Below are 13,710 nucleotides of genomic sequence, written 5' to 3'. Positions count from 1 at the left end.
CTTCCCATCTTAGGGTGTTATTTCATCTAAATGCCACTGACAAATATATGCAAATGTGTACATCTAATAATAAATTGTCTAGTCTAACTTGGAGCTTGTGTTAGACAGTGATAATTGTCATCTTGATAAGTGATTACAAGATATCACTTATGTAGTTTTGATGAGAGGAGGCTAAGCAGGATGCGGGGACAAGTCGCAGGAAACAGAATGATACGTTTATTTGCGTAAAAAAAAAAAGCAGAGAATGTAGCACTCAGGCAAACGTAAGGTTAAACACTGACAACATTCCCAATTAAACAAGAAACTTATATACACGCACAATAACAATACAAAACGAGGAGCAGGTGTGCAACATGGGGAGGGCGTGGCCATACAGATGAACACACACACACACACACACACACACAGGTGTGGGAGGAGGGGCCATACCTTGACAGTAGTTGTGTTTTAGATACTCCAGGATATGAATCAAATGTGATAAAAATGTGATGAAAATTCATTCTTACCATTAATGTCCTGGTCATATCTAACGCCAGATTATAAACTTTGATAACACTGGAATTTGCTCTCTCTATATATATATACATGTATATATATATGACTTGCTTGCACTCACATCCTGCTTCCTTTTCACCATGTCGTTAGAAAGGACGATGCTAAAGGACACCTTGTATTTGTCACGGAACGCCAAATTTGGACATAGGGAAGATCTGATAGTAAATATTCTGGCAGGGACAGGCCATGACGGCTTAGGAAAGTTTATAATGAAGGTTAATTACACAATTCCATAAAATATAGATTCAGTTAAAATGATCAAACTTTTAAGTCATTCACTTTTATTTTTATGTAGTTAACCCTTTCTTACCGACTTAGTACAATGACAGGAGTTCATCAGAAACGCTCTCAGTGGCATTTCTGCTTGAATTGGCTTGACTGAGAAATGGTTGGCTAGAAAATTCCTGCCATGAGATCACTTTGGACACAGGGAAGATCTGATAGTAAATATTATGACAGGGTGAGGTCATGACTGCTTAGAAAAGTTTATAATGAAGGTCATGAAAGGTCAGTTTTGACTAATTGAAAAAAACGCCATTTAAACTCTCTCTCATCAATGTAACTACCAGGAGACAAAGTTGTGGATGCAAGCGTAGAGTTCATATAGCAAGATCACTATCCAAAGCCAGAAAACAAGAGTCCAAAATCATCCAAGTCATGATTATGCATAATCCCACTGAGGCTGTATGAAAATCTAAATAAATAATTCCATAATCATTCCATAATCTGTGCAACAGCAACACAAGAGAAAATAACAGGACAAAACAACCATTATAAACATGTCACAAATGAATATTATCAAAAACAATTCTTAAGAAGCAACTTGTTAACTCCATAAAATTGTTTCAAAGTTATTAATGACCGAAATTAAAACGTGACCCCGGAGAACAGAATAATTTCAGGTGATCGTGTTTTCTGTGGGTCGGTTTCAGTGTGAATCCACATTAGAATGGGAAAGTCAAGTGGTCTGTTCGAGTGTCGTTGCTGTCTGAGGCAAACAGAACGGAAAAGCTCCAGTGGGCAGAAGAGCAGAAAACTAAACAGTGGAACATCATCTTGTCAGATTAACCCAAAATTCTGTTGCACTATGATGACGGGAGGGTAAGAATTTGGCACAAGCAGCATGAATTAACGAGTCCTTCCTGTCAGGTGTCAACAGTTCAAGCTGGTAGAGGTGGCATAAAGGAGTGAGGAATGTTTTCATGGCACACCCTGGGTCCTCTGAAATCAGTAGATGTTTGAACAGTAGGGCTTACCTATGTATTGTCACCAAGTGCATCCCTTCATGGCAGCTGCTTAAACTCTGGCAGAAGGACACTTTAAGCAAGACAAAAAACCCTGCCGCAAGGGTTGTATAATCACGGATTTGTTCCAGTATCAAGGCAGCAAATTTTCAATGTTTCCCTGGCCTTCACAGTCCCCAGATATTAATCCTATAGAACATCCCTGGGTAAAGGTATAACAGGCAGTTTAGAACATGTCAGTCCCTCCATGTAAGTTGAGAGATGCTATCCTATCAAGATTGGACCAAGATTCCTGCAGAGTATTTTCAGCACATAGTGGAAACTATGCCAGAAAGAATTGCTGCAGTTCTGGAGGCCAAAGTAGGTCCAACATACTATTAAATGGGTGTACTTAAGCCAGATACACTGTGTCCTATAATAGCATCTGATTCTAATTAGACTTGACTTGTACTGCATTATAATACTCGTGATTGTATGTCTCTTCATATATTCTATTCTCTATTTTAGTCTGCTATAATACTATAATTTAGAAATGTAGAAGGTGTCTCTTGATGTTTGACACCTGCACCAAGAGAAATTCATGGTGCATGTGATACTTGTATATCAAAATAACGATACTAATTCTGAAACAGTATTCCCTTTTGTTTTGTTTTCTCTGACGGCATAAACCCTGTTATGCAGATTAATTAATAACTTTTGTAAACTGAAAGAATTAAGTCCATGTCGTCGCCGGCTTGATTTAATTGATATATATAGAATAATGAATTTTATAATGTGAATCAGATTATAAAAAGTGGCTGTACAAAATTGTTTGACGTTCCACAACGTATTAGCCACTAGGTGGCAGTAGCAAATTGACCGCAGCCACATTTTAGCGCTCCAATACAGCAGGCGGCAGTCTAATTAATTTCCCTCAGCTTTTCAACACGTAAAGCAGGGTATCCTCACATGGGTCAATATCTGTTACGCTCTGATCTTAAATCTTTCTCTTTAAACTACAAAGCTTTTCGTATAATTGTGACAAAGGGCTTAATTCCACTCATTTCTTTCGGTTAACTCTCTGACTGCTATCTGTATGAAGTCGTGACATTTTTTTTATTAGATAGCTTACCAGCTAATTTACTCAGGAGCGTAACGTCTTGACAGATATTATTTCACTTTAGTTAACTTCTCTGGGTTCGGCTGAAAAAAATAGACGGAATGTAATGAGGGATTTCCGCCGCGGTTAAAAATGAAGAAACGAAGTGGAGGCTACATAGATCAACGCCTCAGACAGAGAGTCGAACAGGTCAGCTGAAGCTTGTTCACACCTACTCCGGGAATAAGATGTGTAAATAAGGTTAAACTTATTTTATCCAGGTTAAAAGGTTAACACTTTATTTTACGAGACGCCGTGTTTTTCACAGCCAAATCAGCTCTCTAACGAGCACACATGAGGACAATTGTATGTACTAACTGTTGTAACTTTAGTACCTGAAGTCCAGGCGCAGCCAGTATGTGGATGTTGCTGGAATGGCCGCAGAGTTGCAGCAGCAGTACAGGTGGGCTGTGATCCTTTCCCCCATCCGAGTGAGTTTGCCCTATTACATGGGGTCGAGTTATGATGTGAATGTTTAATTACACAGGATGGATTATGGGCGACGGAACCGAACCGCCTTCAGGATTCAAGTAGAGAAAGGTGAAACTTCTCCAGCCTTTGAGTTAATCACAGGACTATTGCGTAGCAATTGGGGATAACAGAACAACTTTTTTTTTTTGGTGGGGTGCCCTTTAACAAAGTAGTCACAATTCAAATTTCCCATATTCCATTGTTTACAAGGCATTATACATGTGGTTTACCTATAGTGCACGGAGTAATATGCAGCGAGTCTGGTCTGTCTGCTTTGGAAGAAAAACATTTGGCCAAAAGAGCAAGACACAGCCAGGAGGATGATTGGTAAGAGCAGATCATAATATGCACCTTAAAGCTGTGCTCTACACCTAGGTTCCGTTCCATGACTACATATATAAATTTACAACTGACATTGCTAGTTGTGTCTGGCCATTTACAGTGCACTCTTGCTAAATGCAGCACTTGAAACTGATTTTCCATTGCGTAGTTATTATGTTCAAGAGATGTTTGTTCCCGGTCAGGGTGACACACTTTAGTGAGGGCAGCAGTATCCTAGAGAACACCACAGACAGTGACGGAGACATCTCAGAGCCCGAGGTGAGAGGTTGAGTTTTTTGTTACTCTCTCTACGACATATTGTTCATGCCACGTACTATTGTCCAGTTCAGCCCAATTTAATTTACTGCCTTGTATTATCATATATAAATTGCTGAACATCTTATCACTCAGTTTCAAACGTCCCCTCATCTGTTTTAAGCCATTTCGGTTATTCAGAAGTACTGCTAAATGGAGATTAAGCAGAATTCTTTCTAACTGGAGCACAGATAACCAGGTGGAACCGAGCCAAATAAAGCAAAGCACGGGACTTTTCCCAGCCTGCTGAGTAACACCGGCATGGATGATCTTTGTCCTCCTCGACAGAACTCCAATCACATGAACAACTCCTTGATGTCCCTGTACCGCAAGGGGAACCCGGAGGATGAGACTCCATCCAGGGAGGGGTCAACAAGCAGACCCCATCCAGCCTCACAGATGGGCTCTGCGATGGCCGAGCACGCAGAAGCCGGCTCCGCCCGTCGTCGGCCCGCTACCGCGGTGTCTGCGGGCGGCTGGTTCATCGACAAGGCTGGAAGCAGAGATGAGGAAAGCATCCTCATTGATTTGTGCGAGGAGGAGTCGGGCCGGCCTGCGATAAATGTGGCTTTGGATCGTGCCTCTCCTGTGGGTCACCAAACTGCACCGTACCAAAATCGCAGTGATGAGCTAAACACACAATACCAGAATGTAATTTTTGAATGGGTATTTATAGGGGTCATTACAGAGAGGCACTAATGAAAATAACTGGTTTAACATTGAGGAGAGCGGTTTGTAAAATTAGCATTTGTAAATGAAACTTTACTGTTTTCAGTAAACTAATTTATACTGTAGTCAGTATAATGGTGTCTGCTGTGGATGCTGCGTTTATGTTTCAAGTTCAAGAGATTTTATTGTCATTTCAGCTATTTACAAGTACACAACAAAAGCGAGACAATGTTCCTCCAGGACCATGGTGCAACATAAAAACAACAGTGCAACAGACATGCTACACAAGTGCAAACAGTCCAATATAGTGCAAAATGTCATTAAATAAACAATAATAAATACAGGACAGGACAAAAACAAAATGAGTAGACAGTCCAATTTAGTACAGTACATAGTACTGGGCATATGTAAAGCGAGTTGTGCATAGCAATCAGTGACATGCTACCCTGAACATAGCAGTCACTGGTAGCAGCCAGAACAGTTCAGAGTACAGTGCTGGTTTAGTACAGTACTCTAGCAGCAAGTAGGATAATGTGCAAGACTGCAACAGGAGTGCATAGTTTATTTGTGTGAGGTTTGACTTCAGCACTAGTCCGATGCAAAACAATTATTTGCATGATGCTTTTATCCAAAGTGTCTTAGAACTATGACTGAATACAAATCATGTAATTGAGAGTTAAGAACCTTGCTCAGGGGCCCAACATTGGCAGCTTAGCAGTGGAGGGGCTTGAACCAGTAACCTTCCAATTACTAGTCATGTACTTGAACCTCTGAGTTACCACATTTATGCTGTTATAGAATGATAAACCAAAGAAGAGTGTGAAGAAAGGAAAAAGTAAAGCGAAACGAGAAGTCAGAAATGTTGATGTGGACATTGAGGCAAGCATAATGGCAAAAAAAGGTGGGTGACTGCTTATATGTGATATACATATTAAGGCCGTTTCTCTAGTTATCAGAAAGTGAATCGTGAACAAGTGGCTTGGGTGTGATGCACAATTGCTTGCATTCTTTTAAGCACGGACCAAGGGACCTGACCTTCAGCACTCTACAGTGAAGTTCGATGACATTGGTGGGAACGAAGAAACTCTGACGGTATGATATGAGCGACTGTGTGCTCTCACACGACCACGCGAATGCATTACAGTGCACGCTAGTCGGTGTCATGGCGGTAAATCCAGATGGCGTGCGTCTCTGTTTTTTAGGAGCTGTGTAAACTGCTGATCCATATGCGCCACCCGGAAGTGTACCAGCAGCTGGGGGTGGTGCCCCCACGCGGGTTCCTCCTCCATGGGCCGCCAGGCTGTGGGAAGACCCTTCTTGCCCAGGCGGTTGCTGGGGTGAGGGGGCTTTGGTGTTTTGCCCAAGCGGATTAATAGTGTGGATTAGGATTAAAGGAACACTTCTGCCAAGTATGCTAATGTGACAATGCATTTGGTCAGTGTTCCTGAAAAAAGTTCTTTGGCTTGCAAAGGAACCTCTATTTGTTGTCTAGTAATACTGATGCCATCTGTATTCCACTACAGGAATACATATGATCATTTTAAGTGTTTGGACTAGTTTGCCGCCACTGTTTTGTGATCAGAGGGGTGAATTCTGGGTTATTGTAGGAAATGGAGTTACCCATGTTAAAGGTCTCTGCTCCTGAGCTGGTGTCAGGCGTCTCGGGGGAGTCTGAACAGAAGCTACGTGAGCTGTTTGAGCATGCCGTGGTAAGAGCGCTTCCAAGGAAGAGACACGTGACTGAGCTCAAAAGAATGTACCTATAAATCTCTGGTATATAATTGGAACATATGTTTGTTTTTCTGTGCCACGGTCCCACCGCAGAGCAATGCTCCCTGCATCCTATTCATCGACGAGATTGATGCCATCACCCCGAAGAGGGAGGTAGCGTCCAAGGACATGGAGAGAAGGATCGTCGCTCAGCTGCTCACCTGCATGGATGGTGAGTGGCTTTCTAAGATACCTCCTTACTGAAAGAAATAGTTGGCTCATGGGTTGCTCCCTGACTCGCGTGTGTTCTCTCTTGCTCTCTTCCCTTGGCGCTCACTTGCTCTCGCTCTAGACCTGAATTCCTTATCCGTGCCAGCACAGGTCTTGGTTATCGGGGCCACCAACCGGCCAGACTCTCTCGATCCGGCTCTGCGAAGGGCGGGCCGCTTCGACCGAGAGATCTGCCTGGGAATCCCTGATGAAGACACGCGCCTAACGTGAGTGCCTCTCCCACACCAGCATCTACACTGCCCACTGGTTACCTCTCAAGTAGTTCAAGTTCAAGTTTGGTTTATTCGTCATATACATAGTCATACACAGTATAACTCGCAGTGAAATGGTGGAGAGTGCTCTGTCCAAACTGAGGAAAAGAAAACGGGTGCATAGAGAAAGAATATATATATTTATCTTGCATATATATATATTTTATGTATGTACGAAATATATTAACAATGTATGTACAATATATGTATATTATGATTATATACACAATGTATATGGTTGGGTATATATGTACACAATCTACAGAATGTACAGATCCATTTTGTATAATAACCTATCTACAGTTGTTGTGTAACAAGGTAATTGAGTATAAATCTATATATACAGATGTACAGATATACAGTTATGTTACATGGTGGTGGTGGTCCCCACAGTTTATCAGTTTCCCTGATTCAGGGCCCGAATGGCCTGTGGGAAGATGTAATTGGTGGGCTGTCATCTAACATGGAACAAAGTTATCAGAACTTGAACATATGTGGAATTCAGGTGGATTGTTTGTTGCTTTGTTGCTGTCGGAATTTGTCCTTGTTACAGTAATCTCATAAATGGATAATTCAGTAAATCCTTCAGTTTTCTCTTTTCTGTTCTCTTGGCCACATTATGAGCTTGGTTATATTGATGACCTTTTGCCCAGTTCAGTGGGGGAGGTTTTCCGTTGCGCGAAAGTACAGTGCTTTCAGGAAAACCAGACCCGTATCTTTTCCTAGAATCCTTCATTCATCTCCAACTTTGCCCTATATTGCGCTCGCTCTCTCTCTCTCTCTCTCTCCAGGATTCTTAAAACTCTTTGCCGGAAGCTCAAGCTGCCGGCGGACTTCGACTTCCGCAGGCTGGCACGGCTCACTCCTGGTTACGTGGGGGCGGACCTGATGGCCCTGTGCCGTGAGGCGGCCATGAGTGCTGTCAACCGGGTGCTGCGGCTGGCGGCCGGTGCCTGCCCCTCCACCCGTCCTCCTGTGCCTGAGACCGAACAAGGGGCTAAGGAGGAATCGAACCAGGCTGCGGACTGCCAGGACACGGGCATCGCTAGTGATGCACAGGAGGGATCGAGTGCGCCAGCTTCTGAGGTCATGGCAACAGAAGTAAGTGCACTTGTGTCAGTGCATTAAAAGGCAACTGGATCCTGTGATGCGTTGTATTATAGGAAGGCCTCTGAAATGGGGGGGGGGGGGGGATCTCCAGTTATTACCTGGAAACGGTAGTGTTCTTAAATTGTCATACAATAGGATAGTATCCTATCAGACACAATTCAAATGCAGGTTTCATGTAACTTGTGTGTGGATTGTATCCTCGTGATGTATGTTATGTGGGAATGACGGCTGCTTGGAAAATTGAGTTTATTTGATGTTTTTCATTTTCCTGTAGACAAATCTGCTTATGTTCTGCTTTGTAATGGACTCTGGATGGTCTATTGGGAGGAGTTTTATCAAATGTGGCTTAGAGTATAACTTCTGGCTAAAGTGTCTCAGACCAACTACTAAAATAAATTACATTTTAAATGTCTTGGGTGCATTTTTATATGAATAATCCCTATACAGATAATAATTCTTATAGTCAAGATGTATAAAATTAGGTCAGTTTTTTGCCCAAATGATTTTGATTTGATTTCACAAATGATATTTTTCTAGAGGAAAACAAATGGAGAAAATTAAATGGTTCATTGTAATTACTGGTAGATTTCAGTTGAATTGTTCACTTTATCGAACAGATCAAAGCAAACGTGCTGGCTTCAGTATTCCCCTCCGTATTCCCCCCCCTCGCTGATGCGATTGTTCCTCTCACCTGCAGGGGGAGCTGCCGCAGCTGCTGGCTCTGCTGAAGAACAGCGAGTCGCTGAGCGAGGAGCAGCTGGCCAGCCTCTGCATCATCATGGACGACTTCAGGGCCTCGCTGACCAGCGTCCAGCCATCGGCCAAGCGTGAGGGTTTCGCCACGGTGCCCGACGTCACCTGGGATGACGTAGGTGCTCTGCAGGATATTCGTGAGGAGCTCACAATGGCCATCCTGGTAGGATTTCCATACTGTTGGCCCTGTTGCATCCTGGGCGTTGACATGGTTCTAAAACAAACAAATAATTAAAACTGAAAGATTATAAGTCAATACATGATTGGCTAGTAACTGATATTGCTGCAATATAATGATCTGTGTGTGTGTGCGTGCACGCTTGTGCATGCGGTGTACTCAGGCCCCTGTCCGTAACCCGGAGCAGTTCAGGGCTCTGGGGCTTAGCGCGCCTGCTGGGGTACTGCTTGCTGGGCCTCCAGGCTGTGGGAAGACCCTGCTGGCTAAGGTATACCTCCATTCATTAGCATCTTCTCTGCTCTCTCTAGTCCTGTCAACATCTCTGTGTATTTAAATAGATTTTCATTGCTGATTTTTTTTATTTATTTATTTTTTAATTTTTACAAAAAATTTTTCCCCCAGTCGGTTGAAGCCAATAAGTGTATATTAGTTATGCTAATGAGGATTTGTTTTTTAATATGCGGTAGTGTGGAGTTGTGTGAATGGTTTCGCAGCATTCATATGTTTACTAAGATTCTGTGCTATTACAGGCAGTTGCGAATGAGTCTGGCTTAAACTTTATATCAGTCAAGGGCCCGGAGTTACTGAACATGGTGAGTAACTTCCCTGCCACATGCTACTTTTGTTTCATGCTGAGATTAGGGGAAGAAATGGCATTAATGGTCTCAGATCTATGGCATCTGACCTGGAAAAAAGTTTATCTCAATAGAACTTTAGAAGCATGGTTGAAGGATGAAGGTAGTATATTTCCACAAATAAATACATTTATGCCTCCAAGATGCCGCCTAAGGCAGCAAGCCTGCAGTAAGACGAGCCTTATCCTACTTTGTTGTTGGTGTGTGGAGCGCCCTGGCGATTCGGTTACCACACTGTGAGGAATATTTCAGTATCCTGCTTTAAGGGCAGATCACAGTACACACCAATTCATCCAATGTCAGCACTAGTGCCTTTGCAAAGCGCTTCAAACTCTTGGCAATGCATCTGGACCTGTTTACCTTTTGATTGTGCATCACCGTATTACGGTGGGTATGCAGTGTGGTTTCCTAGCAGGCCTTTATTGAAACGAGCAGCCTGAGGGGACTGATCGTCTGCGATTGCTGTCAAGCCGGATTTTCAAAATAAACCGCTGTTCCGCAGTACGTCGGTGAGAGCGAGCGGGCCGTCCGCCAGGTCTTCCAGAGAGGACGCAACTCAGCCCCGTGTGTCATCTTCTTTGACGAGATCGACGCACTTTGCCCACGACGTTCTGGCCATGAGGTGACAATTCAGAATCGCAACATCCTCTGGCAGCCATTAAAACAAAAGGGAGTGTTCAATACATGAGTCAGAAAGTGGGTGTGGGATAAAAGATTCTACTGTCCCCAAACACATCCCCCAATATACAGGTTAGATCTGCAGTGTGGAAGATTTAGAGGAAGATGCCTAATGAGACCAATTCTCATTTAAGTTAGATCCTGGATGGTTATATTGTGTGATGCGATGCGATGCATCGGGTGGTTTTGGTTGTGAAAAGTGACTTGGGTAGACAGATTGCACTTGACAGCAGTTACACTTCTTCTATAACCATGATCAAATATAAATGTGTCTTGGGTATATTGACACCTGCAGTTTTTTGTGGATAATACTTGCTGTTGTAAAGCTGATACTGAAGCTGCAAGACATGAGCACATGTGAACCAGATCAAAAGAGCTGGCAGTGACGTCATGATCGGTATCAGAAGGTGGTCTGTTCAAATGCTTGTTGCTGCATTCATCCATGCCAATAGTAACAAATATTTGAATTCCTGGAATAATTTATCTTGCACTAAACTTTAGCGTATAACTAAAGGTCTGTCTCCATTTTAAATAACTACATCGAGTATTACAAAAACAAGTGTAAAGGGAGTGTTAAAATATTAAACAAATACAAGGGATCAGATTGCCAACATGCAAAGTCGGTGCTTCATCCACTTGCCTTTGAAATAAAGCTGTCATTCAAGTGCTCCAGTCTTGCAGATGCAGTTTAGTTCACAACATTATCCATCCCACTGCATCCAGTTAACATGGGTGTTCAAGCAGCCTGCACTGGAGTTGGACACCTGTGAATGTGGGAGAACTTTCCTTTACTACATATTAGTTTAAGCAAGGTTTGGTTTTGTGTAATGATATTGAATAATCGCAATGTTCCTGTCGTGAAGATAGCTTTAGGATTATCTTTTTATTTTTATTTTAAAGGAATAAAAACATTTGGAGAGCATAGCTGACCCACAATGCTAGTCTTGTAATAAATCGAACCTCCAGTGCCAATTCCTTTCTTAGTGTGGGCTTAGGCTGTGCAGTGATAACTCAGTAGGTCAGGGTTTAAGATCTCAGCTAAAATGCTTTAGTTAGTAAACATGTAACCCCATGCACTGTTGTGTTCTGGTCAGTCCGGGTCCAGCGTCCGGGTTGTCAACCAGCTGCTTACGGAGATGGACGGCCTGGAGGCCAGGCGCCAGGTCTTCATCATGGCCGCCACGAATCGGCCAGGTAAGAAATTTAGGAGCATGTTTTAATGACGTTGCATTTCTCTTGTTCTCATGGGTGACTAAAAGCCCATTTGATTGCACGCAGACATTATCGACCCTGCTGTACTCAGGCCAGGCCGCCTGGACAAGACCCTGTATGTGGGCTTGCCTCCATCAGTGGACAGACATGCCATCCTGCTCACAATCACCAAGGTGAATGTTTCATTTAACAAGACCCTTGGAAATACAGAAACGTGGTGGTATTTGACTGATGTTGATTGCAAGGTGAGCAAATGGTCAATGAATTGTGGAATTGCCACAGGGAGGTACCAAACCTCATCTGGAATCTGACGTCAGTTTGGAGGAAATTGCCAGTGATGAACGCTGTGACTATTTTACGTGAGTATTTTGATACCTAATTGCTCTACTTCTATGAGCATGCTTGACCGAATCATGGTAAATTGATGCATTGCTATAAATAAAACTTTCTATATTGGGTTGAAACCATGTAAGGTACAACTTTTATTTGTCATCTTAAGAGATATTGGTGGCATTTTAAAATTTTTATTTATTTTTTTTAAAGCACTAAAGTTTTATTGCTAAAGATGACCGCATTTATGGTTTTGTGGTTATTTACTGATTTAACATTCCTGTTTGAGCAGTGGACCTCAGTATACTTGCACACAAAGGTATATAAACATGATATGTGTGTGTAGTGGGGCTGACCTGTCTGCACTGGTAAGAGAGGCCTCCGTTAATGCTTTAAGAGCCCACCTCTGTGCTCGAACTTCTCTTGCAAATCCAGGTAACGCTAACTTTTTTTTTTTTTTTTGTAATATTTTATGCCATACAAATGTCAGATTATGACGAGGGTAACTGTGGTTAACTTTTGATTTTTTTTAATCTCTAACATAGAGCACACCTTCTCCTGTGGCCCTGCTGAAGAGTTAAGGGTTAGCAAGCAGAACTTTGAAGAAGCATTTAAAAAGGTCCGGCCATCTGTGTCTAAAAAGGTGAGAGCCATTCACATGATTGAGGAATTTAAACAGTATAATGGAAAAAAGTTCACTTTGAAGTAGCTGATTTTGAGGCACGTGGATAAATATATTGAAGGATGCTTAATGATATCTATTGTCCTGCTTAAGAAAAAAAAACAAAAAAACATCTGTTTAGAAGTGTCATCACTGACTAGTCCAAAAGAACTAGAAGAACTTTGAAACAGGTCTCAGATTTGTGGGGAGGTTTAGAGTGGAGGCAGGTCGTGCATTTTTGTTACGTGCACAAGTTTATATTTGCTTAGCTGTGCTCCCATACCATCATGAGAACTCATCCCTAAAGCCAAAGGTTCCTGTGAGAGAGAACCAGCCATCAAAGGTGCACCCTTGGACCTGTTTTGCAAAACCTGATGCTTGTTAAATGTTCCGTGATCCAGTCTGTCTAGTCCTGGGGAGCTTGGGTTGCTAGGAGTTTCCCCTCAGTCATAGTTGCCACACTGATTTAGGTCCTAGAGGAGTTATCTCCAGAGGTTAATATGTCTAACAGCTTTTTGTATTCGTTGCTTTATCAAGGCGTAGTCTCGTCCGCTCGGGCTATTCTCTTAAACCGCTGCTTTGTTTCTATTTTTATTGTTCTCTCTGCTTTTTATCTCCACGGCGAGCTAAGGTGATGTTCTTAGGAATCGTGTTTTGTTCCCGAGTCTCTGTTGGAAAAGTAGAGCCACTAAGCCTGGCCCTCTGGTGCGTCAGATGACGGAGAAGAGCTGGCCATTCTTTCATTTGTTTTTAGTAGCCTTCAGGGCAGTCGAACATAAAGGTGAAGAGCTGACATTCTTTGTATTTTGCTTTGTTCCATGCAGGACCAGCTAATGTATGAGAAACTGCGGGAATCGCTCACCAGATAGACATTAAACTCACTGCTTGCAGCAAGACCTTGGATACCAACTTTTCTCAATTATTTGTACTTTAATGCAACAAGTGATGTAATATATTGACCTCAGGGCATGAGGCCATGTTGAAATAACAAATGGGGGTGAAGTGCCTTTTGTAGTTCCTGATACTTTTAATAAATACCTTTTGAATGTTACATCTTTCTTCTGCTGCACATACAAGATCCTGGAATCATCACAGCCAATTAGACTGTAGACTGAATAGTCTACCACCATTAGTTCAGTTTTATCCAAACCAATATTACTTCCCTTTAAATCATTTGATGGCACGAAT

At 42.4% G+C, this 13,710-nt stretch overlaps 1 protein-coding gene across 2 annotated transcripts; it reads left to right on the top strand.

Moving 5' to 3' along the window:
• The first annotated feature begins 2,722 nt into the window (after positions 1-2,722).
• Positions 2,723-13,573, top strand: nvl (nuclear VCP like). 2 transcript variants are annotated; one of them, XM_027022989.2, is made up of 23 exons: positions 2,723-3,087; positions 3,270-3,340; positions 3,425-3,477; positions 3,645-3,735; positions 3,933-4,008; positions 4,333-4,632; positions 5,512-5,614; positions 5,729-5,805; positions 5,916-6,050; positions 6,321-6,422; positions 6,538-6,655; positions 6,776-6,920; positions 7,757-8,066; positions 8,773-8,991; positions 9,170-9,274; positions 9,537-9,599; positions 10,144-10,263; positions 11,414-11,513; positions 11,598-11,704; positions 11,814-11,890; positions 12,208-12,296; positions 12,407-12,504; positions 13,347-13,573. In XM_027022989.2, exons 1-23 carry the CDS (start codon positions 3,031-3,033, stop codon positions 13,389-13,391), a joined length of 2,661 nt encoding a protein of 886 aa, XP_026878790.2. In that variant the 5' UTR covers positions 2,723-3,030; the 3' UTR covers positions 13,392-13,573. The 2 variants fall into 2 exon arrangements, with proteins under 2 accessions (XP_026878790.2, XP_026878789.2); XM_027022988.2 differs by having other exon boundaries at positions 4,333-4,695.
• Positions 13,574-13,710: the final 137 nt, after the last annotated feature.

Source organism: Electrophorus electricus, chromosome 5 (genome assembly GCF_041902795.1).
Source record: "Electrophorus electricus isolate QZ-2024a chromosome 5, ASM4190279v1, whole genome shotgun sequence".
NCBI classification, from domain to species: Eukaryota; Metazoa; Chordata; class Actinopteri; order Gymnotiformes; family Gymnotidae; genus Electrophorus; species Electrophorus electricus.
This window is presented reverse-complemented; position numbering and strand designations above follow the sequence as displayed.

Excerpts from the sequence above, each read along its gene's own strand:
- nvl (XM_027022988.2), top strand. The coding sequence starts at position 3,031 with ATGAAGAAACGAAGTGGAGGCTACATAGATCAACGCCTCAGACAGAGA. Across the intron at positions 3,088-3,269 it reads TCAGACAGAGAGTCGAACAG|TACCTGAAGTCCAGGCGCAG; the intron begins GTCAGCTGAAGC and ends TTGTAACTTTAG. Across the intron at positions 12,297-12,406 it reads AACTTCTCTTGCAAATCCAG|AGCACACCTTCTCCTGTGGC; the intron begins GTAACGCTAACT and ends TCTCTAACATAG.